The following is a 23,820-nucleotide window of genomic DNA, read 5'->3' as shown; positions in this document are numbered from 1 at the left end:
TGCATACAAAACTGAAGCCATTCTTATTATCTACCCTATGACCAATAAAACAAATCCGGAGCCCCATAATACAAATACTGTCATGTCATCTAATGAAAATTTCAAGAAATTGCTAATCTAGACCTTCAGCATCCTGCGTTGTTCACACTCTCAGAAGAATATTATGCAGATAAGTTGCCCAATGGCATTCAAATATTTTGACCCCATCTCATAGATATTCTCCATTCTTTTTGGATAAATGAATAAATCGCATCTGTATCAGAAATCTAAGAAAATCTTCAAACTTCGAGGCTTCAATAACTTACGCGGCAGATGGTGGCATCCTTTTGCGTGGCCTCGTAGGCACGCACCAAGCGGACGAAGGCGACCTCCTCGTGCATCCACGCCAGGCGCGCCTCCGCCTCGAAGATGACGTTGGCCGCCTTGATCGCGGCCACCTCCTAGTCATCGTTATGGACGTGGTTGCCGTCGTCGAATAGATTCGGCGGTGTCTCCTCATCGTCCGAGCTCACCTCATTTTTGCTCGGTGATGGAGACCGGGGGTGGCGGCAACCACCGGACGACGAGCCCTCACCAAAATTGGCGTACCGAGCAAGCTCCCCCCGCGGTGTCAGGCCCTAATTCGTCCAGCGCTGCGCTTCCGCGTGACTTTGTGGGCTCCTCCGCGTTGTGGTATACCAGCTCGTCGGGATTCGCCGGGTGCTTCCGCCCCCAATCCGACCGCCCCTTCTTGAGCCAGGCCGCGAGTACGGGCTCTGATATGCGCCGCAACCCAACAGATCTATAAATGGGCCGACGAATACAAGTCCGACCCATTTGACGGGAACTGTTGCTCTAACCAGAGATAAATTATGACATGATAGCTGGAGGAGTAAGTAACCATCAACCGCTGGCTGATAAACTTAACACCGGGACAAGCAGAGATAGCAAAATGAGAAAGTACGACTTTGGGATGCGTGCGAGCAGAGAGAGGAGCGCCTAGGTGTGGTCTGGCCACCCCGCTGCTCCTCTTCGACCCCCTTTGGACTTCGTCTTTGTTACGGTAAAATACTGACTTCGGATTTTGTTTCGTCCAATTCCGAGAATATTGCATGTACAGCTTTTCTGAGACAAAAAACAACAGAAAACATGGAACTGGCACTGTAACATCTTGTCAATAGGTTAGTGCCGGCAAACATATATAAGTGTAACGAAGTGCAAGTAACATATAGTAGAATTAGTGTAAAACAAGCATGTATCATCAAAAATTATAGATACGTTTGTGATGTATCACCGCTGCTGCCACAGTCGCCGACAGGATATGGGAGGAGGAGCTAAAATTTTTTTTTTTTGGGGGGGGGGGGGGAGGAGGGGAGGAGGGGTAGAAATAGACAATGGGGCGCGGCGGGAGGTGACATAATCCTTCCCGCCCCCTTTTCTCTTTTCCGATGCGCGCCGCAACTCCCGCCATCTCCATCCTCGTCTCCGCTCGTGCGCCCAAGATTTCTTTTTTGCATCAGTTGCGTTGGAGATTTGCCTGGATCGCTGAAAATTGCCGAACTAGGCGTTCCTCCAGGATCTAGCCCGAAGGTGCTTTGAGAACCAATTCGTACAACAACGCAGCTCGACCAAGAAACCAAACGAAAATTGCTGTACCGATGCGATGCAAAAACAATATAGCCTACTAAGCGCACCCTAGGAGGAGCTTCGCCCATAGGCCCGGAGGTTGCTCGCGCCCGCGGCCTCCGGAGGTATGTAATCATTTTCCCAAACAAAAACCGAGACAAGCTGAGAGCTTCTTCTCCACTTCAGGCCGAGACTTTTGGTCTCATGCTTGCGACAAGGCTAGCGGAGGTAGTCAACATCCAAGATGCACACTTCCTCACGAACTGCTCAGTTCTAGCTTCGGCAGCAAAAGAGGCAAACATTTTCTCTGCTCCAGGACAACAGACCACTACTAGCTCAGATTCAAAACAGCCTTTTTTTCCAGCGAGGCAAAGTTTCTCATATGAACAGGGGGAACAACTTCAAAGCTCACCATCTTGCACATCTTGCTTCAAAGATGAATAATAGACCTGTACTGTTTCGTTGTTTATGCTCAGATGTAGGACTTTGTCCAGTCAGGGGAACCCTCTCTGTAACCAGCGTGTGGCCTTTCACGCTTCTATCTGTAAAATGCTTATAAATGAAGGAATCTTTATGTTAAGAAAAAAGAGACAAGCTGAGAGAGCTAGGAATCGGCTCCCGATCCTAGCTTTCCATCGGACTCCTGTAGAGACGTACGATCTGTTTAGCCTTCTGATTGATACGTGGGCCTTTTTGAGTAGATATTCCAAGCATCTTTTTGGGTAACTGGCGCTAATTAAGTGGGTTATGTAATTAACTACTCCGATTTAAATAATTTTTGTTATTTTAGGAAACTAATTTCGGTATTGTTAGGGAGAAAATCTTGATTATTTTTATTTAGATAGCCTGAACGATTTTTTTGTGATATATGCAAAAATATTTTTTTATGTTTCCAAAGTAGCATGGTGTTGCTTCCGTTGATCAGACTACTGCTTCCAACAAAGAATTTCTTTCCATCGGTACTAAAATTATTTATTAGACCTGCTTCAAAAGGTGTTGCTTCGAAAGAAATAAATATTTGCTACCATCGAATGGAAAAATTGCTCCAAGGAAAAATAATTTCAGTATTATATAACATTTTTACAAGATATGTGATAACTAAATGTCTACATCACTTGTGCTACTTTCTTTACAAATGCTTCTGCATTGGACGAAGCACAACTTTTAAAACAGGAGTACTTGCTTTAGGTTTGCTTCCATAAAGCAAAAAATGTGTCATATGGGACTAGACTCTACGCCGTCTAGGAAGATGCAGATGGCAACGCACGATGATTTCCATGCTTCCTTTTGATCGTGGCCGTGCTTCATTCAGATGGTGGTCATGCTTCGTTCCGCTCCACCGGCTGATTTCGCCATGCTCCTTTTCGATGGTGATCATGTTTCATTCAGATGGTGATCATGCTTCGTCACACGCCACCGGTCTTCCATGATTCCTTCCGATCGTGATGGTGCTTCATTTAGATGGTGATTGTTCTTTCTTCCGCTGCTCGACTATGTGTGGCAGTTGGAGCGGCATGGACATAGAGATGCTACAACTTGAAGGCCTAGTTGACAATGATGTAGGGCATGTTCATGAGATGAATTATAAACGGATTACACAAATTTAAACTTCAAAATTGGAAAATATATGAGCAGATGCAATTACCTACTTCCCCCGATTCATGTCGTCGTTGATGGTGACCTAGACTAGTGGAAGTAGCCTCCAACCTGCTTCAAATCCACGAAGGAGAGTGTGAACTAGTATGTACCCAAGTTCATCATAAATTCATCACTGTATAATGCAAAGAAAATTAACTTGTCGCATGTATTACATGGTAGGGGGAAAAGTTGCTTGCTGAAACATGTTGATTTATAATTAGTAATTATGTGATGAAGAAAGCAATGTGGCCAATATTGATGCTACTTCACGAAGATCTAATAAACAAATTGAGGAGTAAATCTGGGCCGTTCAACGGAGACTACACGGATGGCATCGGAGCAGTCCGATGATTTGTTTCCGTCCGGACTACGATAGGTAGTGTTTACCATTTTTAATGTGGGAGCATGGCAAGGTTACTTATGAAGCTATATTCTTTTAATGTGGAAACATGATATGGTTGCTAATGAAGCTATAATAATCGTTTTGCAAACACATAAGCTACGCATGTTGCTGAGTATGTGTGGAAAAAGATGGTGTTTCATCGAAAATCTAAAGAGTAGTGGTGAAGAAGTAATTCGGACAGTGTCATAGAAGATGTACGGATGACGAAATAAGAACTCACACAATAAATAGACACTAACTCTATGCATCATATATCATCATGAATGTAGGAGGCATGAGGTCATGTTTCAACCAAAAATAGTTCTATCATGGGCACAAATACACTAACTAAATCAAGAAGCAGAGAAATTTTGTTAAATGTTAACTTGAGTCATAAGAAATATAGATGAAAAATTTAAGAAGCATGGTGGTAGTGTTCAAAATACAAAGCTACTGACAAGTATATATACAATAATGGATGCCTTGTGTCATGGTGGTAGTCTAAAACTGTTGGAAGCAAAGAGGATGTGTTTAAAAGATCATGGTATTGACATAAAGTGCAAAATCATGAAGCATGGTTCTATATATGCAAACAACCTCTAATGTTGAAACACTGAATAATATGCATGAAGCATGTACAATTGGAAGCACCAACGTTACAGAATCTGAGCGTAATTAGTACCCTATAGAAGCGTACGAATTTGAGAAAGAAGAAGTTAACAATGCAATCTCACATACTTGCATGCTTGTAGGCAAGAAATGAGTGGAGAAAACTATACATCGATAACCAGTTTCATTTTTCTAATTGGAGAGCATGTGAGCTTACATAACAAGAATAGGGAAACACATGCAGCCTAAACAGATCATTTCCAGTAGCAGATTCCTTCGTTCAAGATATACTAGATACAATAAAAGTATGTCAATGAACATGAATTATACGGGTGTAGTGGTTGCGTGAGTTTCTGATTTGCTGGAGTGTACCTTGGTTGTCCCGGCAAGGCTGCCTCCAATTTTTGCATCGGCCGACGGCGGTCAGCGAGGCTCCGCCATGATTCCCCACGGGGGAGCGACATGCCCGCCGGCGCCAGAGTCGATCCAAGTGGAGGCGCGGATCTATGCCTGGATGTGAGGGTGCAGTGAGGCGGCGAGAGGCAAGGCGCCATGGTATACCAGAGAATCGCGGCGGAGAGAAGGCGCCGAGCAGCAGATCAATTTCCCAATTTGGTGGAGGCATAACTGGCCGGAAATTTGGGGATTTGGGTGGTCAACGTGCGGGGTTAAGGGGTTTCTTTCTTTTTTTTTCTTTTGAAGAAGAGCCAGCCGTTGGATGGAAAGAAAATTAACGACGTTGGAGTGGTCCGACGATTTCCTTCCCATCGGACTCTGATTTGGAGTGTTAAAGTACGACTTTGCGATGCGTGCGAGCAGAGAGAGAAGCGCTCAGGCAGCGGCATATCCTTCCTCCGTCGTCATCAACCCAGCCGGCCGGCCCACCGCACCGCTGCTTCACTTCGCACTGCCCCGCTCTCTCTTATCCGCCCCCTTCCACTCCTCTCCCAAACAAAACCCCTCCAATCTAAGGGGAATTTTATATTTTGCCCCTGTTTACTTTGCAACTTTATTTTTTGCCCTCTTTTACTTTGCCCTCATTTTTTTGCCCCTATTTTCTCTGGCACTCGATGATTTGCCCCTGCTGACCTGGGCCTACTGCACAAAGACTAGAGTGCCCTTCTCTTTGCTTCTTCCTCATCCGGCCATCACAGGGAGCAGCTCGCCGGCGGTGCCCCAACCAGCATACCTTCTTCAGACCCCTGACCAGCACCTTATTTCGCCCATCCAGACGACAGCCGCCCCTCCCCAGCGCGTGAGGCGCTCGCAGCCGCCGAGTTGCACATGTCCCACAGGCAGCCGCAGTCGATCCCGCCGGACACAGCCACACGGGCGACTCTGCCGGCGTGGTCCTCCTCCGCGTCCTCGGCCTCCTCCTCGTCGCTTGCCTCGCCTCGCCGTTCTGGTCAGTGCCACCGCCTGCCCTCTCTCCCTGCGGCGGCGGCAGGGCAAGCAGCGGTCGCCTGCGAGCAGATATGAGGCCTACGCGTGCGCGGAGGGGAGCAGCAGCTCGGGGCGGAGGTGAGCAGCAGATCCGAGCGGAGGGAGGAGAAGATCGGGCGGAGGGGAGGATTAGGGTGGTAGAGGAGAGGAGAGCTCGCCGGCGGCGAGGAGGGAGCAGCTCGCCGGCGGCGTCCATGGGGACAGACCATGGACGGGAGTAACCGGGGTATTTGAGTCCTCAATTTTTGGCTTATCCTTCAAACGGAAGAAAAGGGGCAAAAGATCAAGTGTCAAAGTAAAATGGGGCAAAAAAGTGAATAGAAAGTAAACAAGGGCAAAAGATCAAGTGTCAAAGTAAACAAGGGCAAAAAGTAAAATTCCCCCCAATCTAAACCCTCCCCAGCCCCCCCAGCCATGGCGATGGCCGCCGCCGGCCGGTGCCTCCACCTCCACCGCCCCTCCCCGCTCCGCCTCCGCGTCCTCCGCGCCGCCCTCTCCACCGCCGCGCCCCCGCCCCCCTCCCCGGCCCCCGCGGCCCCGCCCCGGCACGAGCTCCTCCTCGAGCGCCTCCGCCTGCGCCACCTCAAGGACTCCTCCCCCGCCCCCTCGAAGCCGCTCCGGGACAGGGCCAGGGGCCCGCAGCACCACCACCAGAGGACCGTCGAGGCGGAGACCTTCGCGGAGCTCGGGCTCGAGGACCAGGTGCTCGCCGCCATGCGGGAGGCCGGCATCTCCAAGCCCACCGAGATCCAGTGCCTCGCCGTGCCCGCCATCCTCGACGGCACCAGCGTCGTGCTCGGCTCCCACACCGGCTCCGGCAAGACGCTCGCCTACCTGCTCCCTCTCGTTCAGGTACCTCAACTGATGCAGCTCCACTATTTGGAACGCACACAGAGCCGTGCAATACAGCTGCAGATTTGAAGCGTAACTCTGCTGAAAACTCGGTACATTTTGTCCCCTTGCGAGCGCAAAACAATTCGTAGAATGTGTCATGGTCTCATGATTTAGTACCTCAGCCATGTACTATATAACTTATAATATGTCAGAGAGGCCCATTTCTAGCCAGAAGAGGACATCATCGTCCAAATTACAGGGAGGGCCAGTTTATTATGTCTGCATACAGTGACCGCTGCAAGAGTGATGCAGTTTACCGTTTGATTAGCATTTGATAGGGGAACAGACAATAATAATTAGCTGACAAGTCTCAAGGTTACTTGATGAGATATACTGTTCAAGCTAAAACTTGCAAACTATTCTGATCAAGTTTAGATAAAACGAAAAAAGATCTGGAAAAATATCCGATTAATGATTTGTAGGAAAATTGTGGGGGTTCAAAGAAAATATAAACAAGGAACTTAAACCTGGTGGATATCTACTTGCCCATATTTGTAATCACATAGATCCGCACTGGCTCCATTTTCATTGAAACAAAGTTGATGGTAGAGTCCAATCAGGGGAAACGAGTGTTTTGTTTTGTAGTGTGAGGCAGTTAATCCCCACTGCAGTACAAAGGCCACAAGGGGCTGCGACTTGCAGTAGCGGTTCAGATCCCCATTATCCTTATTTAGTTAGTTTCCTTTTAATTAAAGGCATGATTACTTTTCAAGTTATTTATCCGTACTCATCTCCTAAGTTAGGTTGTAAGGTGGGCTGCCTTTCATGGTGCTGTCACGCCTCTTGGGTCCAGGGTCAGTGTACAGGCACTAAGGCATGTCGATTTTGTGCCGGTGCATACTATAAACATGATTGTTTGGTTTTATTAAGATTCCTCCTCCAAGATGCTTTGCGTGCCGCCGAGCTTACTCGATGCTGCCCATGGGCGCCGCCTCCACATACAGTTGTGCAACGTGAGGGAGAGATATCAAGGAATAATTTGTACTACAATTAACCTGATTCTCTATTTTGCCCCTGGTTCAATCAACGGTAGATGTAAGGAAGTACTATTTTTAGGTGAGGAGGTACCTCATGGTACCACCCAAGCATGGTAGAATTCCTCGGCAGATAATCCTGAAGCCAGTACCAAGTCCAGAAAGGGCTGCCACTTGCAATAGCGGTTCAGATGCTTGTTATCCTTATCTATTTAGTTTCTGTTTAATTAAAGGTAAAGGTATGATTTGTTTTCCAATTATTTATCCTTGTCTCCTAAGTTAGGTTGTAACACAGGCTATATAATGTCTTGCCATATCATTGAATAAAGCAAGCAAGAATAATATCAATGTCTCATCCCCTTTTCCTCCCTGCCCTTGAGGTGCGGCTGCCTTTCATGGGGCCGTCATGCCTCTTGGGTCTAGGGTCACCTACAGGCCCTAAGGCCATTATCCCCACTGTCAGAAGCTCTTCTATTCACTAATAAGAAAGCAATTTGGTACAAACACCTCACTTGGGAAAACAGGAAAATCCATGCATGCCATTACAAAGTAAGAAACAACAAAATAGCAGGTGCAAGCTGCCCTGCACCCATTCACAGAAGTTGACCTTCTTGCCCAACACTCAACTATCGTGACCTGTTGCCACACAGACATCAACATCACCTAAATGCAGGCGTCGACTAACCGGGAGACCGCAAACTAATGATCACCCCAACAAACAACCACCACAACATAATACATTCTGATGATACCGACGACCCCAAACACCGAGTAACATCCATTGGTTGCCTTCTCCTTGGCGCACTTGTATTCCATACTTTCAACTGAGTACATTCTGGACTTATTAGTTATTAATTTATTATTGGTCTGTGAAGTATGACATGCCTTCTAATTTCTAACCAGAAGGTTAAGTAACCATGATTGTTCTTTGATTTTTGTAGCTCCTGCGTCATGATGAAGCGACATTGGGTATGTCAATGAAACCAAGGCGACCGAGAGCAGTGGTCTTGTGTCCAACAAGGGAGTTGACCGAGCAGGTTAACAGTACTTTTAAAAAACGGAATCATGATTGGTATCTGGATAGTTGCCTGTTGCTCACATGATGCTCTCAAATGACAGGTCTTTCGTGTTGCAAAATCCATAAGTCATCATGCCCGTTTTCGTTCAACGATGGTTAGCGGAGGCACTCGTCTAAAACCACAGGAAGATTCGTTGAACATGCCTGTTGACATGGTCGTGGGAACACCTGGGAGGATCCTCGATCATATTAAGGAGGGTAATATCGTTTACGGTGACATTAAGTATCTGGTATGTTCCTGAATTATGTACAATATTACTATCCTGCAAAACATTTCTGCTGGCCTGAATTCTCATGTGGAATGAGTTAATTTATCTGCATTGCAGATTCTAGATGAGGCAGATACAATGTTTGATCAAGGCTTTGGAGAAGACTTACGGAAGTTTCTTGCTCCTTTGAAGAATCGTGCTTCAAAGCCTGGCGATCAAGGTTTCCAAACCGTATTAGTGTCCGCTACCATGACTAAGGTTTTAATCTAACCAGACATCCAGAGAATCCTATGTAGCATAATATTTATGCTATGCTATTGTAGTTACCTTAAAAAAATATTGCAGCAAGTGTTAGAAAACAAACTTTTCCTTCTTTTTTCTGTCAAGGACCACCTTTTCCCCTCTTTCAGATTGCCTTGTACAGATGCTGCCTTGGTATTTTTTCTGTCCTTGTTTTGTGAACTTCTAATATTATTTAGTGTCTGCTCTTCTGCTGCAGGGAGTGCAAAAGCTGATTGATGAGGAATTCGAAGGCATTGTTCATTTGCGGACATCAACCTTTCAAAAGAGAATTGCAACTGCACGACATGACTTCATGAAACTTTCTGGTTCAGAGAACAAACTTGAGGCTCTCCTGCAGGTTTATTGAACTCTGTTTCCCTTCCTGTACAAGCGTGTATCAGTGCAAGCTAGCTTCATACTGGAGTGATGTCCATTAAATTCTCCATATTTTCGTATACACATTAATGGGGTTAATACTTAACAATTCTACGCCTCATGCGCAAGAAAGCACAACTCATTATTAGTAGATGACACTCATGAATCAAAGTACTATAGACAATACTGTGTCTGGAGAGTTTGATCTCTCTGGTGATATTTGTTCTGTTAAATAAAGCCCTTGGCTTCTTAGACCTGTGGCCTGAACTTGCCAGTATGGATACATGATTCTTTTATGCTCAGGGAGTCAGGGTACCAGGCTCATGAGCAAGGTTCTTAGTTATGGGCAACCCAGTCCCGCCATTAAGCCTGGTTAGTCTAGCCAAGCCAATGGCGTATGCGTGGCAGTCCCTAGGACAAATCAGGGTCAACCCTTTTCGAATAAACAAGTTGTACTGTGTTAACAATCCTAGATATAAGATTTATCATACAAGATGTACTCAGTTAAGAGTCCTAGAGATAAGACAAGTTGGGTACTATGTAAACCCATCTGTTGAATCAAGTGAGGAATTAGAAGGATTGTTCCTTCTCTTTGAAGCACTCTCTCTCTCTCTGTCTCTCTCTCTCTCTCTGTCTCTCTCTCTCTCTCTCTCTCTCTCTCTCTCTCTCTCTCTCTCTTGTAAGCGCTATCCTCATCCTCACGAGCACATCTTTCACTACAAACTCAATTCTCCTTTTTTTGTTGAGAAAACACAAAAGAATTTGCGCTTCATTTCTCATAAATCAAGCCCACAACAGTAACTTCTTCATGCAAACATAAATCGACTTTGTAATGGCATGCATGGTTTTTACATTTGATATAATGGTCAGAAGAACCAAAACAAGAGTAAGATAAACATACCTGCATTTAAAAAAATTATCTAGCAGGTCTTGTTTCTTCACTTTGTCCAATTTTTTATTGTTAAAAGTTCAGCTACACTATCAGTAGTGTACAATTGATGTCAGCTCCTTGCTTTCCACTATGCCAAACGTACGGGATACTGAGGGATTTTGTTCTTGTAGGTTCTTGTGCCAAGCTTAGCAAAGGGAAACAAAGTTATGGTTTTCTGCAACACTATGAATTCAAGTCGTGCAGTGGACCATTTTCTAACTGAGAATCAGATATCTACTGTGAATTACCATGGAGAGGTTCCTGCTGAAGAGAGGTCTGTCAGTTGCCTAACATGTTCTTGCTATAAGTTATAATTTTGAACAAAGTGAGGGGATGGCTGTACTGTAATCCAGCAACTGTCCCAGCTCCCTGTTTTGTTTTTCACCATAAAGGTGATCCAGTCCAGTGGCTATGATTATTTGATTGGGCATTTCAACATCCTAGTAGTCACTGGCCTGACTACCTAGTTATGCCTGTCATGCTTTATGCTGTTTGATTTTTGATTTTTTTCAGTACTACATCACCACATTTATGTCATAGAAGCACACAATTAGAGTGAACTTAGTAGTGTCATAAGCTCTTTATGATGGGATTTACACACTATCACTATCTTCATTTCTGTAGCTAGTAAGAAGACAAATTTGTATCTGGTCTAGTACACCAAGTTTCTATGTAATAAAGCCATTGGTGTATGTATGTATGGAGGCAGTAGTATGGAAGTTACCAAATGTTACTTTTGTTTTGTCAAGTAATGACTAATGATTAATTGATTACCTTTGCCGGTGTTAAGTGGCTGCTATTCTTACTATCTTGTTGTAGTTTGATTATGGAGCGAATAACCATTTACTGATTTTTCTACAAAAAAAATAAATAATAGAAAAAAGAACTTGAATTATGCTGAGTGCTTCTAGTTGTAAATAGTAACTTAAATTTTGCTGAATGCTTCTAGTTTTAACTACCTGTAGAGTTGAGAACCTGAAGAAGTTCCGGAATGAAGAGGGGGATTGCCCAACACTGGTCTGCACTGATCTGGCAGCTAGAGGCCTAGACTTGGAGGTTGACCATGTCATCATGTTCGACTTCCCGAAAAACTCTGTATGTGTTAGTTGCATCTTCTCGTAATATATGTTCGGAATAAATTTATCCTCAAGGATTCTTACTCTAGTAAAAAATCCGTTGTAGATTGATTATCTCCATAGAACGGGAAGAACGGCACGAATGGGAGCCAAAGGTATGATCACTTGCTAGATGTAACTGGGCATATAGCATTTTCTGTTACCACCTTGATCGTATGTTACACACCGTTACGGCGTTACTGCATACACTGCAATCTGATCTTCACGTACACATCTATAGAGGTTGGATGTGTCTGCTGAGAATTCTTAATTTTTTTATTGCAATTTACTTGCAGTACCATACTGTATTAGTCACATTTAAATACTAAGAGAATCTGATCATGTTTTGCGAGTCTAGACCAAAAGATATCGACAGTAAGGAACTTGGAATTGAAATGTAACATGTAAACCAGTGGTATGCTTCTTTTTTTCTGAATAGAGATGATCAAACATTACTATGATATCTGATTTGCCAGCTATAATTGTGATGACTAATTAGTTTTTGCATAAAGAAGCAGGTACCACATGTTTCCACCTTTCATGTTGATACTCACGTATTGTCAGTACTTCTCTAATGCAGGGAAAGTTACAAGCCTTGTAGCTAAGAAAGATGTGCCTTTAGCGGCAAGGATTGAAGACGCCATGAAGAAAAATGAGAGCCTAGAATCGCTCACAACTAGCAACGTAAGGAGGGATTCTGCCAACCCTCAAACTCCAAGCACCAAAGGAAGGACCCCAAGGTTGGCGAGGAATTCAGAGTCTCCAAGGGTTGCTAATCTGAAGAGTAAAAGGGGAGTGACACTGTCGAGAAGGGCACCAAAGGTTGCCATCAAGGACACAACTTCTACCAGAAAGCGCTCGTCGACCAACAGCCAGCCTTCTTCGTCCAGGAAGCACTCGCCGGCTAAGAACCCGCCAAAGCCCAGACCAGCAGAGGCCAGGAATGCCAAGCCGGTGAGAGCTGTTAGCAAGGGTGGCGTGAAGGTCGGGAAGAGCAACAGAGGGAAGCCCGAGGGCCGGAAAGAGGATGCTCTGAATAAGGTGGGAAGTAAGCTGAGCGTGGTTGGATTCAGAGGGCGCAGCACAGGGAAGTCGGCACAGGCTCACTGATGAGATTTGAATCATGCAACCTGTAAATATCTGTGACTTTGTTTCTGCCATTTTTGCTTGTCGGCTTACAAATTCACATTATTTTTTATAAAGAGCAGGGGACAATGGAGATATTAACACGGAACATATAATAAAGTTTTGGTCATGCTTTATTATACACGAAGAGTGTGGACCATTGTGTTGGCCTCAAAAATACTTCTGCACATTGTTGTTATTTTGAGTTGGCTGACATTTATCTAATACTAGTCATGATTGTTAATGCTAGGAACCAAACACGTCGTAAAATGCAAACCAGACTGGCAGCAACCAAAACTCCACAAGGAGCACGTAGGCCTCCCTGCAGCTGACAGCGGCCTACAAAAGTTCGAACTAGAATCCAGACCAGACTGGAGGCAACCACTCGCTGCTATGAGCCAATGAAGCACCCAAAAGGGATTCAGGCATGATCAGGATACAAATTCAATAACAATGCTATGTCTTAGCAACGCATGCAGGAAACAGAAAAAGGGAGTAGGGAACATCATGGTACAAAATATATGCAGACACTTTAAAGCTTAATCTTAACACTCACGATGCTTGCTTGGAAGTTTTTTTTTTTTTTTTTTTTTTTTTTTTTGCAGGCAAATGAACCCAAGAAGATAAACTGACAGCGCCGCTGACACTAATCAATAATCCAAGCAAGTCGGTCTTCCATTGCCAGTTGGCTAATTGTGTACACATATTAGATAATAGATGGTAAGTTAGGAAATTAAGCGGTTAATTCTTACAAGCCAAGTACACAGGGACCATTTCCGTGTACAGAATGGAAGAACCTAAAGTACACAACACATTTTTTGCATCTTGTGCCACCGGAATGTATCCTACACACATTTCTACATCTTGTGCCACCAAAATGTAATCCAAGATACCTGCGGAGCAACAAATATGATCAGTCAAACCAATTTGCTCGATTTATTACAAAAGTCGTTAAAGTACAGTAACATCTTACAATTTGGAAAGACTCAGACAGTAAACATTTAGCTTCAATACTTTGTGCCAAGAGCTCCAAAGCCGAATTGTTGGACAAACCCAACATTAGAAACATAGAACAACTACAATACAGGATAACAGTTAATTTACAAAATTTACTCTACACCTTCAACTCTATAGTGCTCTATTGTTAGAGATACACATGTATCTAGACCCGTTTTAGTGTTTAAATACATGTGTCTAGACAAAGTTGAGTGAATTAATTTGGATCAGAGGGAATATTTTGCTACATCTGGTATTCTGTAAAAACTAAAAGATTAGTGGTTCAAAAGGCTCCATTAGAGAGAAATACTGAACATCCCAGCTTATAAAATCTTTTGAAATATTCCTTGTTATCATGAACATAAAAGGGCTCATGGAGTAGCAAAGCAGATCCATGTGGTTTCTAGCTTTATAGGCATACTTTTTAGAAATGTATGAGCTAGTTGGTCGCTAACAAATCAAATTTAATTGAACTCATGTAGTTAGAAGCCTCAACTAAGGGATTGTGCATCATCCTTTTAATTGACACACTTCCTTCAGGCCAAAATAGGCGCTACTATTTTTTCTCTCCAAAGCATCAAAAACAATACTTTGACCACTAGTTTTAAAGGTAATTATCATATGCTAGTAAGAAATGCAACTAGCGATGAAAGCATTATTTATTGTGAATCTAGTCATGCCATTTCGGTCATGTGTTTAATAAAGTGTTAAACATCTAAAGTGACCAAAAGTGGGGAAAATAACATGCCCGCAAGATACTTCCTTTGGGATCGCCACCTCTAGATGGACTCCACTCCTTCTCATGCCGGACAGATGTTGCACCACCCTAGTTTGGATGGAGTCGACTTACCGCCTGGCGCAACCATCATGGCGAACAAAAGTTGGTCATGTAGGCCGCATGTCGGTGAATTTGATCAAAGGCATGCTACAACAACTCTATATTATAAGTTCTGATGATTTAGTACAACTCTATATTAAATTTTAAAAGATCACCATCATTTATTATTTATTATGAATGGAATAGAATGGTACAGTACCAAAAATGCTTATAGCACAACATGAATGTCCACTCAGCCAGACGATGGGAGAAAGAGGAAGCATTTTCTTGGTGCCTCCGGTCGATCCCAACCAGCCGTATGTTCCAGCCACTTCCTTCTGATAAACGTGAACATCGCCGTCAATTTGGCCTATCGGCACGACGTTGGGTGCAATTTTGGAAATATCTTTTGCTAATCTAAGACTCCGGCAACTTCAAGTAGCTGCATAGGAAGCAGTGATGAGATCCTGGCCAAAAAAAATCATTGTTTGTCGTTTGACATACACATACTAACAGTTTGAATATACTAAGTGTTAGACAATATGCTTGATGTATTACCAGGGGGCCAAAGGCCACAATATATAGTACATGTACAGGTGCAAATATGCAGGAAGCCCCCTAACATATGGGGAAACTACAATGTACAGATATATACTCTAACACCCCCCCCCCCTCAAACTCATGGTGGATCCACAACACTGAGTTTGGAGAGTAAGAAGTCATGCTTGCGCTCGAGTTTGTGCTTTTGTAAAGAAATCCGCCAACGCAAATCTGAAGGCACATAATGAACCGCAACAACCTCATCCCGCACTCCGAGCACGTGTATAAAAAGCATCAACACCAATATGCTTGGTCAGCTCATGCTTGACCGGATCACGTGCAATACTGACAGCACCTGTATCGTCGGATAAAAGTGGAGTGGGTGTCGTAACAGAGACCCCAAAATCTGCAAGCAACCACCGTAACCAGGTCACCTCAGCAATCAACAAAGCCATAGCTCGCAGCTCAGCCTCAACACTCGAACGAGAAACCGCTACCTGTTTCTTCATCTTCTAAGCAACAAGCGAACCACCAAGAAACACACAGTAAGCAGAAAGTGAACGACGATCCGTAGGATCACTCGCCCACGTAGCATCCGAGTAGCACTGGAGCTAGAGAGAGCTAGAACGAGGAAAGAAAAGGCGACGAGTGATCGTGCCATGAAGGTAACGAAGAACACGGAGGAGATGACTGTAGTGAACAGTGGTAGGAGCAGAGACAAAGCCGACTCAGAATATGAACAGGATAAGAAATATCGGGACGAGTGACAGCAAGATAAACAAGACTCCCAACAAGATGGCGATAACGTGTGGGATCAGGAAGAGGATCACCATCAGTAGGACGAAGCTTAACATTAAGCTCCATAGGAGTATCAACCGTGCGCTCATCCCCAAGAGCAGCACGAGCAAGAAGATCCTGAATGTACTTCTCCTGAGAGATAGAAAAGCCATCAGAAGTGGAGGAAACCTCAATTCCAAGAAAATAGCGAAGAGGACCAAGATCAGTCATGAGAAACTGATCCCGAAGACGAGCCTTTACAAAGGCAATATACTCGAGGATCATCACCGGTAATGATCATATCATCAACATAGAGAAGGAGAAGGGTGCGTCCACGAGGAGAAGTGTGAACGAAAAGTGCGGGATCATGAAGACTAGGAGAGAAACCAGCAGCAGTCACCACGAGAGGCAAAGCGCTCAAACCAGGCACGAGGGGCCTGTTTGAGACCATAGAGAGAACGTCGAAGACGACAAACCATCCCATCGGGAACAGAATACCCAGGAGGAGGCTGCATGTAAACCTCCTCACTCAACTCGCCGTTAAGAAAAGCATTCGAACATCAAGCCGGGAGACGGACCGGCGGCGAACGGAAGCAACAAGCAAGAAGGGTACGCACGGTAGTCATATGAGCCACAGGGGCAAAAGTCTCATCATAGTCACGACCGTGCTCCTGCTGAAAGCCACGAGCCACAAGACGCGCTTTATAGCGCTCAAGAGATCCATCAGAGCGAGTCTTAATTTTATAGACCCACTTACACGTGATGGGGCGAACACCGAAAGGGGAGAAACAAGATCCCAAGTGCCAGTGCGCTCAAGCGCAGCGATCTCCTCAGCCATGGCAAGCTGCCATTCAGGATGACGCTCGGCATCCCGATAAGAAGTCGGCTCGAAAACGACAGAGAGACCATACTAACTAGGAGAGTAACGAACTGGAGCACGACGCTGACGAACAAGCCGAGAAGGGGGAAGGTCATCTGCAGAAGACAAGTCATCGGAAGAAGAGGAAGAAGGGACAGAATCGGAAGGAGCCGAAGCCGGAGAACGAGGAGTACTAGATGGACTAGACGAACGAGAGGATGTCGTCGAAGGGGCGCATCGAAGTAGGAGGGAGGGGAGGAGGGACAGCAGGGGGTGCATCCGGAAAAAGAAGAAAAGAGATATCATCCACCGGGTAAGTACCCGAGGTGGGGCGAGGATAGAAGGGACGCGTCTCATCAAATGTGACGTCACGAGAGATGCGCATCCGACGACCAACGGGGTCCCAACAGCGATAGCCCTTATGCTCATCACTGTATCCGAGAAAAACACACTCAACGGATCGAGCGGTCGGCTTGGTGCGTTCGCGAGGAGGCGAAGGACATAGCAGACGCAACCAAATGAACGGAGAGTCGAGTAGTCCGGAGAAACACCGGAGAGACGCTCGAGAGGAATGCCACCTCGTAGAGCAGCGGAAGGCCGAATGTTAATGAGGTGGGCCGACGTAGCGATAGCCTCGGCCCCGAAATGTGGCGGAAGAGAAGAGGCAATCATCATAGCACGGGTGGTCTCAAGAAGATGACGATGCTTACGCTCGGCGACGCCATTTTGAGCATGCGCACCGGGACAAGAAAAGCGAGCGAGGGTGCCCTCCTCGGCAAGGACACCACGAAGGTGCCGAGAGATATACTCACCGGCGAGAATCAGCACGGAACACGCGAATTGGTGAGGAATACCGAGTGCGGACCATGGCCGCAAAACGCTGATAAATAGAGAGCACCTCACCTGCGAGAGTGCATGAAAAACACCCGGGTGTACCGTGAAAAATCATCAATGAATAAGATATAGTATCGATGGCCCCCTTTCGAAGCGAAGGGAGCCGGACCCCAAACATCCGAATGGACTAAATCGAACGGTCGTCGAGAGACGGACACACTAGTAGGATAGGGAAGCTGAATCTGTTTGCCTAACCTACAACCCTGACAGTGTAACGACCCATCTCCAAAGACAGACCCCAGAAGGCCACGATGAACCAAAGACGACAGGCGAGAATCACAAAGGTGACCAAGACGATGATGCCACTGCTGAAAAGAGCCAGTGACAGAGGCAACAACCGGAGGAGAACTGGCAGATGAAGTGGCAGCGGAAGGAACACGAAGCCGGCCTAACTCCCAAAGCCCGGAGACCGACGGCTATGAGGGCCAGCTCCAACCAAGGCCTCGTGTGCGACGATCCCGAACCGTACAAGACTCGGCGTCAAGAATTACGCGACAACCGAGATCGGTGAGTCAAGCTAGCGGAGAAAAGGTTCATCCGAAGGCGAGGAACATGAGAAACATCGGGGACGGAGAAAGAGGGAGTAGAAAGAGTGCCTGTACTAGAAACGGGAATAGAGGTACCATCAGCCGTGACAACACGGACGAGGAGAAATAAGAGACCGAAGAGCGGACAGGATAGAAGACTCGGAGGTCATATGAAAGGAAGCTCCGGAATCCGGATACCACGGGGACGTACTCGATCGTGTAGAAAGTGGTGGTCGCGCGGTGCCGGAAGAGCCGATCACGGAACCGGCGGCGCCCGGCGAGGAAGAGTCCGGGTAGCGAGCAGACCACGAAGACCCCTGAGAATGTCCTGATCAGAGAGTGCAACTGCAGAAGATCCTGAAGAGCCAGCCTGCTGACGATCCTGGAACTGCTGACGTAAACTAGGATTCCGCCTCCAGCAAGTGGAGGAGGTGTGGCCAACCTTGCCACAGTAGGTGCAATGAGGACGAGGGCGGAGCCTCGGACCGCGAGGCTGCTGACGTAAACTGGAATCCCAAGCATCAAGCGGGCGGTGAAGCCTGCGATATCTCATGCGCGAGAGAGGCGCGGCCGGAGAGGTCGACGTACAATCAGGTGCCGACGAGGAGCTATCACCCACACGCACAGAGGCCACTAAAGGGGGCGACAGAGAGCAACACGCCGATGAAGAAAGAGTCGGCAAAGCGCGGTCATGACCACGTGAAGGGGCCGCGAAAGTCGATGTAGAGCGGCAGGCCGACATAGACGAAGCACGGGCAGAGCCGCGTGAAGAGGCCGCGAAAGTCGATGTAGAGCGGCAGGCCGACATAGAGGAAGTCGGCGAAGCGCGGGCAGAGCCGCGTGAAGAGGCCGCAAAAGTCGATGTAGAGCGGCAGCCGACATAGACGAAGTCGGCGAGCGGGCAGAGCCGCGTGAAGAGGCCGCAAAAGTCGATGTAGAGCGGCGAGCCGACGTAGACGGAGTCGGTGAAGCGCGGGCATAGCCGCGTGAAGAGGCCACAAACGGCGACGAAGAATAGCTAGCAGTCATGCACGGAGGCAGCGGACAAATACCAAGTACCGAAGGTGGGCCCAAAGAAGGGGCGGGATCAGCAGAAGACATAGCTCTTTTTTTTTTTTGCTTTATTATTATTATTTTTTTTTTTTGCTTCAAACGGAAGTCAAACTGCAGGGGGAGATCGATCTCAGGAGCGATTGGCACACGCGCCAGGGAAGAGATCCAAGCGGCCAGGGAAGAGATCCAATCGACAGAGAGCGGCCAGGGAAGAGATGCAACCAAGCCAGGGAGCAGAGAGCGGAATCGGTAGAGGGCCACGCGCGGGATCCAATCGGCCGGCCGGGGCAAGCACAGGAAGAGATCGAGCGATGGAGACGGCCACGGAGACGGCCGGACACAGAGCGGTGGCCGGCGGCGGCGGACGAAGAACGGCAACTACGGCCGGGACAACATACAGACTAGGACCAAGTTTTGCTCTGATACCATGTTAGACAATATGCTTGATGTATTACCAGGAGGCCAAAGGCCACAATATATAGTACACGTACAGGTGCAAATATGCAGGAAGCCACCTAACATATGGGGAAACTACAATGTACAGATATATACTCTAACACTAAGTAACGATAGATGATATGATAATTATGCGCAGAGTATCTCCAGTAGTAATCCAGGCGCATATTCCAGACTCTCCCGTCTGCTAAACCTGAACGGCACTGTCACTTGGCGTAACGCAATTATGCAGGTTGCATTTCCTTTGCCATACGAACTTGACCGGATGGAACGTCGAGGCAGTAGTTGCAGAGGCATTGTCATGACACCAAACAATTTGTCATCTTTCTGGGAGCTTTTTATACACAGATATTGGATTAGATCTGCTGCCACATCCACGCTTGACGCCACCAAGAGCGCGCCGAAATGCGGCCGTTGCAGTGCCACCTCGCGGCTACCCTCGCCGCACTACTCGCCGGCATGCTGGCTCTGGCCGGCGCGGGGCACCGGTCGCCGGCGGCGCTGCGGTTCGCGCCGGACGGTCGGTTCAAGGTGGCGCTGTTCGCGGACCTGCATTACGGCGAGAACGCCTGGACGGACTGGGGCCCCGCCCAGGACGCCGGTTCGGACCGCGTCATGGCCACCGTGCTCGACGCCGAGAAGCCAGGTAATAGTCCGGCCGGTGGCTGCCCCAATTCCAACATGCAGTAATTTCTGCACAGATTTAACTAGGTAGCTTTTCTCTGTAAATTTCCACTCTTGGTGACCGAATTCACCGCGCGCAGACTTGGTCGTGTACCTGGGCGACCTGGTGACGACGAACAACGTGCCGATCCCCAACGCGACCCTGTACTGGGACAGAGCGCTTTCCCCGGCCAGACGCAGGGGGGTCCCGTGGGCGACGGTGTTCGGCAACCACGACGACATGGCGTTCGAGTGGCCAATGGAGTGGTTCTCCCCTGACGGCGTCCCGCCTGTGCACTGCCCACCATCTGTCTCGGATTGCAGCTTCCGAGGGACGCCGCGGGTCGACCTGATGATGGCCGAGATCGATCGCGACGGCGGCGAGGAGGGGCTGTCGCGCTCGTCGGTCGGCCCCGAGAAGCTCTGGCCCAGCGTGTCCAACTACGTCCTGCAGGTGCTGTCACGCGAGAAGGAACAAGACCCTGCTCTGCTCATGTACATTCTTGACTCCGGCGGCGGATCGTACCCGGAGATCATTTCCGACGCTCAGGTCAGGTGGTTCCAGAGTCAGGCTCAGTTCCTCAATCCAGATGGAAGGTCAGAAGACTTGCAATAATTCCTTCTTATTTAACATCTGACCTTCTGGGCAAATTTGCCTTGTTGGTATCCTGAATTTCTGATGGTGGCATTGCCTCTTGGGGAACTACAGAATTCCTGAGCTAGTCTTCTGGCACATACCAAGCACTGCGTACGCCAAGGTGGCTCCAAAGGCCAAGAGTAAGATAAGAAGGCCATGTGTTGGCTCTCTCAACATGGAAGATGTGGCTCCGCAACAAGCTGAATGGGGCATGATGGACTCTCTTGCCAAGAGACCATCGGTCAAGGTAATCGCACTTGCGGTTAATTTGGACGTCTGACTGATGATCATCTCTTGAGATGTTATTGTACTTGTTGTATTTCAGGCGATCTTCGTGGGGCACAACCACGGGCTGGACTGGTGCTGCCCGTATCACAAACTCTGGTTGTGTTTCGCACGCCACACGGGGCATGGCGGATACGGTGGCTGGCCGAGAGGATCGAGGATAGTCGAGATGACTGAAAACCCGTTCTCTGTCGAGTCCTGGATCAAGATGGAGAATGGAACGACGCACAGCCATATCTTCTTGGGGTAGATCAAGCTAGATAGGATTCAGACTCGTTTGCGTTAGGATCTGTTGGATTTGCAATGGGAACCTTTGGTGCCCGTGTTGGAGCTCGAGACGAATTCGACTTAGTAGCTTGTTGTAAGAGAAACATACCAAACAAATAGCCCCACGTAGAAACGTGCGATCAGATTGTGTGCTTGAGAGTTTTCCACTTCGACGGCGCCACCATGACAACTGGCCTGCCGGAGGAGCTGCACCTCGAAATCCTGAAGCGCCTCTTGCCGAGCCCCCAGGTGCTCGCCCGCGCATCCGCCGTCTGCAAGGAGTGGCATCGCGTTGTGAACGACCATGTGTTCCTCCATGAGCTCTACCGTGCGCGCCGCGGGGCACCTGTCACCCTCGGCTTCTTCCACAACTTCGACGACCTCCACCGGAGGTTCGTGCACGTGGACGCGGCCGGCCCTGCGAAATTCGCCTTCGACTCCATTGATCACAAGAAGAGGAAGTGGCAGTTCTTGGACTGCCGCCATGGCCGCGTCCTCCTCCACGACGAACTCTGGGACAGGTTCCTGGTGTGGCAACCCATGACCGGCGACCACCACCTCGTTTCAAACGTAGGCCCCTTCAGCATCGGCGGAAGGCATACTGGCGTTGCACTGACCTGTGAATGTGCAGCAGACGACGGTGGCGATGACCGGTGCACGCCCTGCAACTCCAGCCACTTCCGTCTGGCCGTCGTGTCCAACCACATGCGAACAGATTGCTTGCGCGCCAGGGTCTTCTCCTCCGTCACCGCCTCACCGGCAAGCGGACGGCATCACCGGTGCTACATTCGGCAAATCAGATCCGTCCGGAGCCCTGTGTCATCGTCGGTAGAACCTTATACCAACCGTTGTTCGACTATCTTGTTCTCGAGTTTGATACGGACAACCGGACCCTAACCACTTTCGAGCGGCCAAACTTCGATCATGTCCGACTATTCAAGGCACACGACGGCGTGCTCGGCCTCGCCGGGGTGGTGGGTTTCACGTTGCGCGTGTGGGTGCACGACGCAAATGCTTGGGTGATGCGCAAGATGGTGGATCTCAGCGAGATTCTCCCTAGTCTCACAGAATATGGACTATTGGTTTACCTTGATGCCGCCGGTGAAGATCATCTGGGTTGCCGATGGGGGCCATGACCTATTTTTGTTGACTGCGATCGGCATATTCTTGTTTTGTGTCGACTCGATGGAGCTCAGGAAGGTGCACGAGGCTAGTCCGAGCATGAAGACTATTTACCCTTATGGTGCTTTCTGTCTCCCACCTAATACTCGCACTTTCACCTAAAAGTTGCTTCTTACCTCTAGAGTACTTGTTATGTTTGCCTCCTTGGTTTATTGATATAAATATATAATTTAGCTTCATTCTCTTTCACTGGGTCTCTTCTCTTTTTAGTTTTTACTAGCGCTAAATTACAAAATAGTTAGTTTACACTATTCTCATTTCCGACTCCGCCCAAAGTAAAGTGAGCCCTCTACTTTTATTTCACCTGAGGTCGAGGACCGTGTTAAACAGATCCTTACCGGGCTAGGCAATAAATTGAACTTTTGGTGCCACCTTGAGATTACAAAGATGAATAGAAAATCGTTTGAAAAAAGGCATACTTCTAATGAGAGTATCCTAAGTATGTGCCTGCATGCATGTTTGACAAGAGCCACAACCGAGAGAGTTTTGGTGGGATTTCTTTTTAAGAGGATACAAGAGTTTTGGCTCCATTTAAGAGGATACAAGAGGATTCAGATTTTTTAATAAAATATATTTTAAATCGTTCATCTAAATTACGATCGATTTTCAACATTGCACTCCTCAAATCCATGGAGCTCAAAAAGATGAACGAGGCTACACACAACATGAAGATTGTTTACCCTCATCGTTGGGTCGCTCAAAAAGCGGAATAATTTCTGTAGGAGCAACCCACTAAGGTGAATTCTCTCGACATGCAAGGTATCCACATCACTGAGCCTCTAATTGGTCCACGTCATTCAGTCATCTAGCTGGGATTAATTTTTCTAACTGTTAGGATTTAATTAATAGATTAGATTAATTAAGGAGATAATCCTCCCATGTAATTCTCTATGTCGGTTTGCAATATGACAACCGACATCTTCGCACCCTCTCGTACGGACGCGACTCTCCACTCGCGTCTCCTCCCTTTGTATATATACTGAGATCATCAATGGAATAAGTGATCAGTTGAATCATTTGCTTGTTGTTCCTCTCCTTTACGATTCTAGTTTTAACACGTTATCAGCACGCTCTGCCGAGAGCATCACAGTGCAAAATCGCTGAGAATCGGAAGAAGAACATAACGAAACGAACAGCCTAGTCGAGGCCACGGGCAGGCAGGCTTCAAGAATCAAGATCAACCAAAGTCGAGTAAAAGAATCGCAGG

The 23,820-nt window shown here is 47.3% G+C and overlaps 2 protein-coding genes across 2 annotated transcripts; both read left to right on the top strand.

The window, feature by feature from the left end:
* Positions 1–6,091: 6,091 nt before the first annotated feature.
* LOC124664852 (DEAD-box ATP-dependent RNA helicase 39-like) lies at positions 6,092–12,802 on the top strand. Its single transcript, XM_047202278.1, has 9 exons — positions 6,092–6,529; positions 8,487–8,582; positions 8,665–8,853; positions 8,950–9,090; positions 9,332–9,472; positions 10,552–10,694; positions 11,386–11,515; positions 11,603–11,651; positions 12,116–12,802. Exons 1-9 carry the CDS (start codon positions 6,092–6,094, stop codon positions 12,643–12,645), a joined length of 1,857 nt encoding a protein of 618 aa, XP_047058234.1. The 3' UTR covers positions 12,646–12,802.
* Positions 12,803–19,984: 7,182 nt separating this feature from the next.
* Positions 19,985–21,414, top strand: LOC124664851 (probable inactive purple acid phosphatase 16). The gene is made up of 4 exons (XM_047202277.1): positions 19,985–20,225; positions 20,344–20,839; positions 20,952–21,126; positions 21,205–21,414. Exons 1-4 carry the CDS (start codon positions 19,985–19,987, stop codon positions 21,412–21,414), a joined length of 1,122 nt encoding a protein of 373 aa, XP_047058233.1.
* The last annotated feature ends 2,406 nt before the right edge of the window (positions 21,415–23,820 follow it).

Source organism: Lolium rigidum, chromosome 6 (genome assembly GCF_022539505.1).
Source record: "Lolium rigidum isolate FL_2022 chromosome 6, APGP_CSIRO_Lrig_0.1, whole genome shotgun sequence".
Taxonomy (NCBI): domain Eukaryota; kingdom Viridiplantae; phylum Streptophyta; class Magnoliopsida; order Poales; family Poaceae; genus Lolium; species Lolium rigidum.
Note: the sequence above shows the minus strand (reverse complement) of the source record. Positions and strands in the feature narration are given on the sequence as shown.

Bases quoted from the DNA above. Each gene is read 5' to 3' on its own strand.
- LOC124664852 (XM_047202278.1), top strand. From the start codon at position 6,092: ATGGCGATGGCCGCCGCCGGCCGGTGCCTCCACCTCCACCGCCCCTCC. The intron at 8,583-8,664 runs GTTAACAGTACT...CTCAAATGACAG, and splicing joins CAAGGGAGTTGACCGAGCAG to GTCTTTCGTGTTGCAAAATC. The intron at 11,652-12,115 runs GTATGATCACTT...TCTCTAATGCAG, and splicing joins GGCACGAATGGGAGCCAAAG to GGAAAGTTACAAGCCTTGTA.
- LOC124664851 (XM_047202277.1), top strand. From the start codon at position 19,985: ATGCGGCCGTTGCAGTGCCACCTCGCGGCTACCCTCGCCGCACTACTC. The intron at 20,226-20,343 runs GTAATAGTCCGG...CACCGCGCGCAG, and splicing joins GCTCGACGCCGAGAAGCCAG to ACTTGGTCGTGTACCTGGGC. The intron at 21,127-21,204 runs GTAATCGCACTT...GTTGTATTTCAG, and splicing joins CCAAGAGACCATCGGTCAAG to GCGATCTTCGTGGGGCACAA.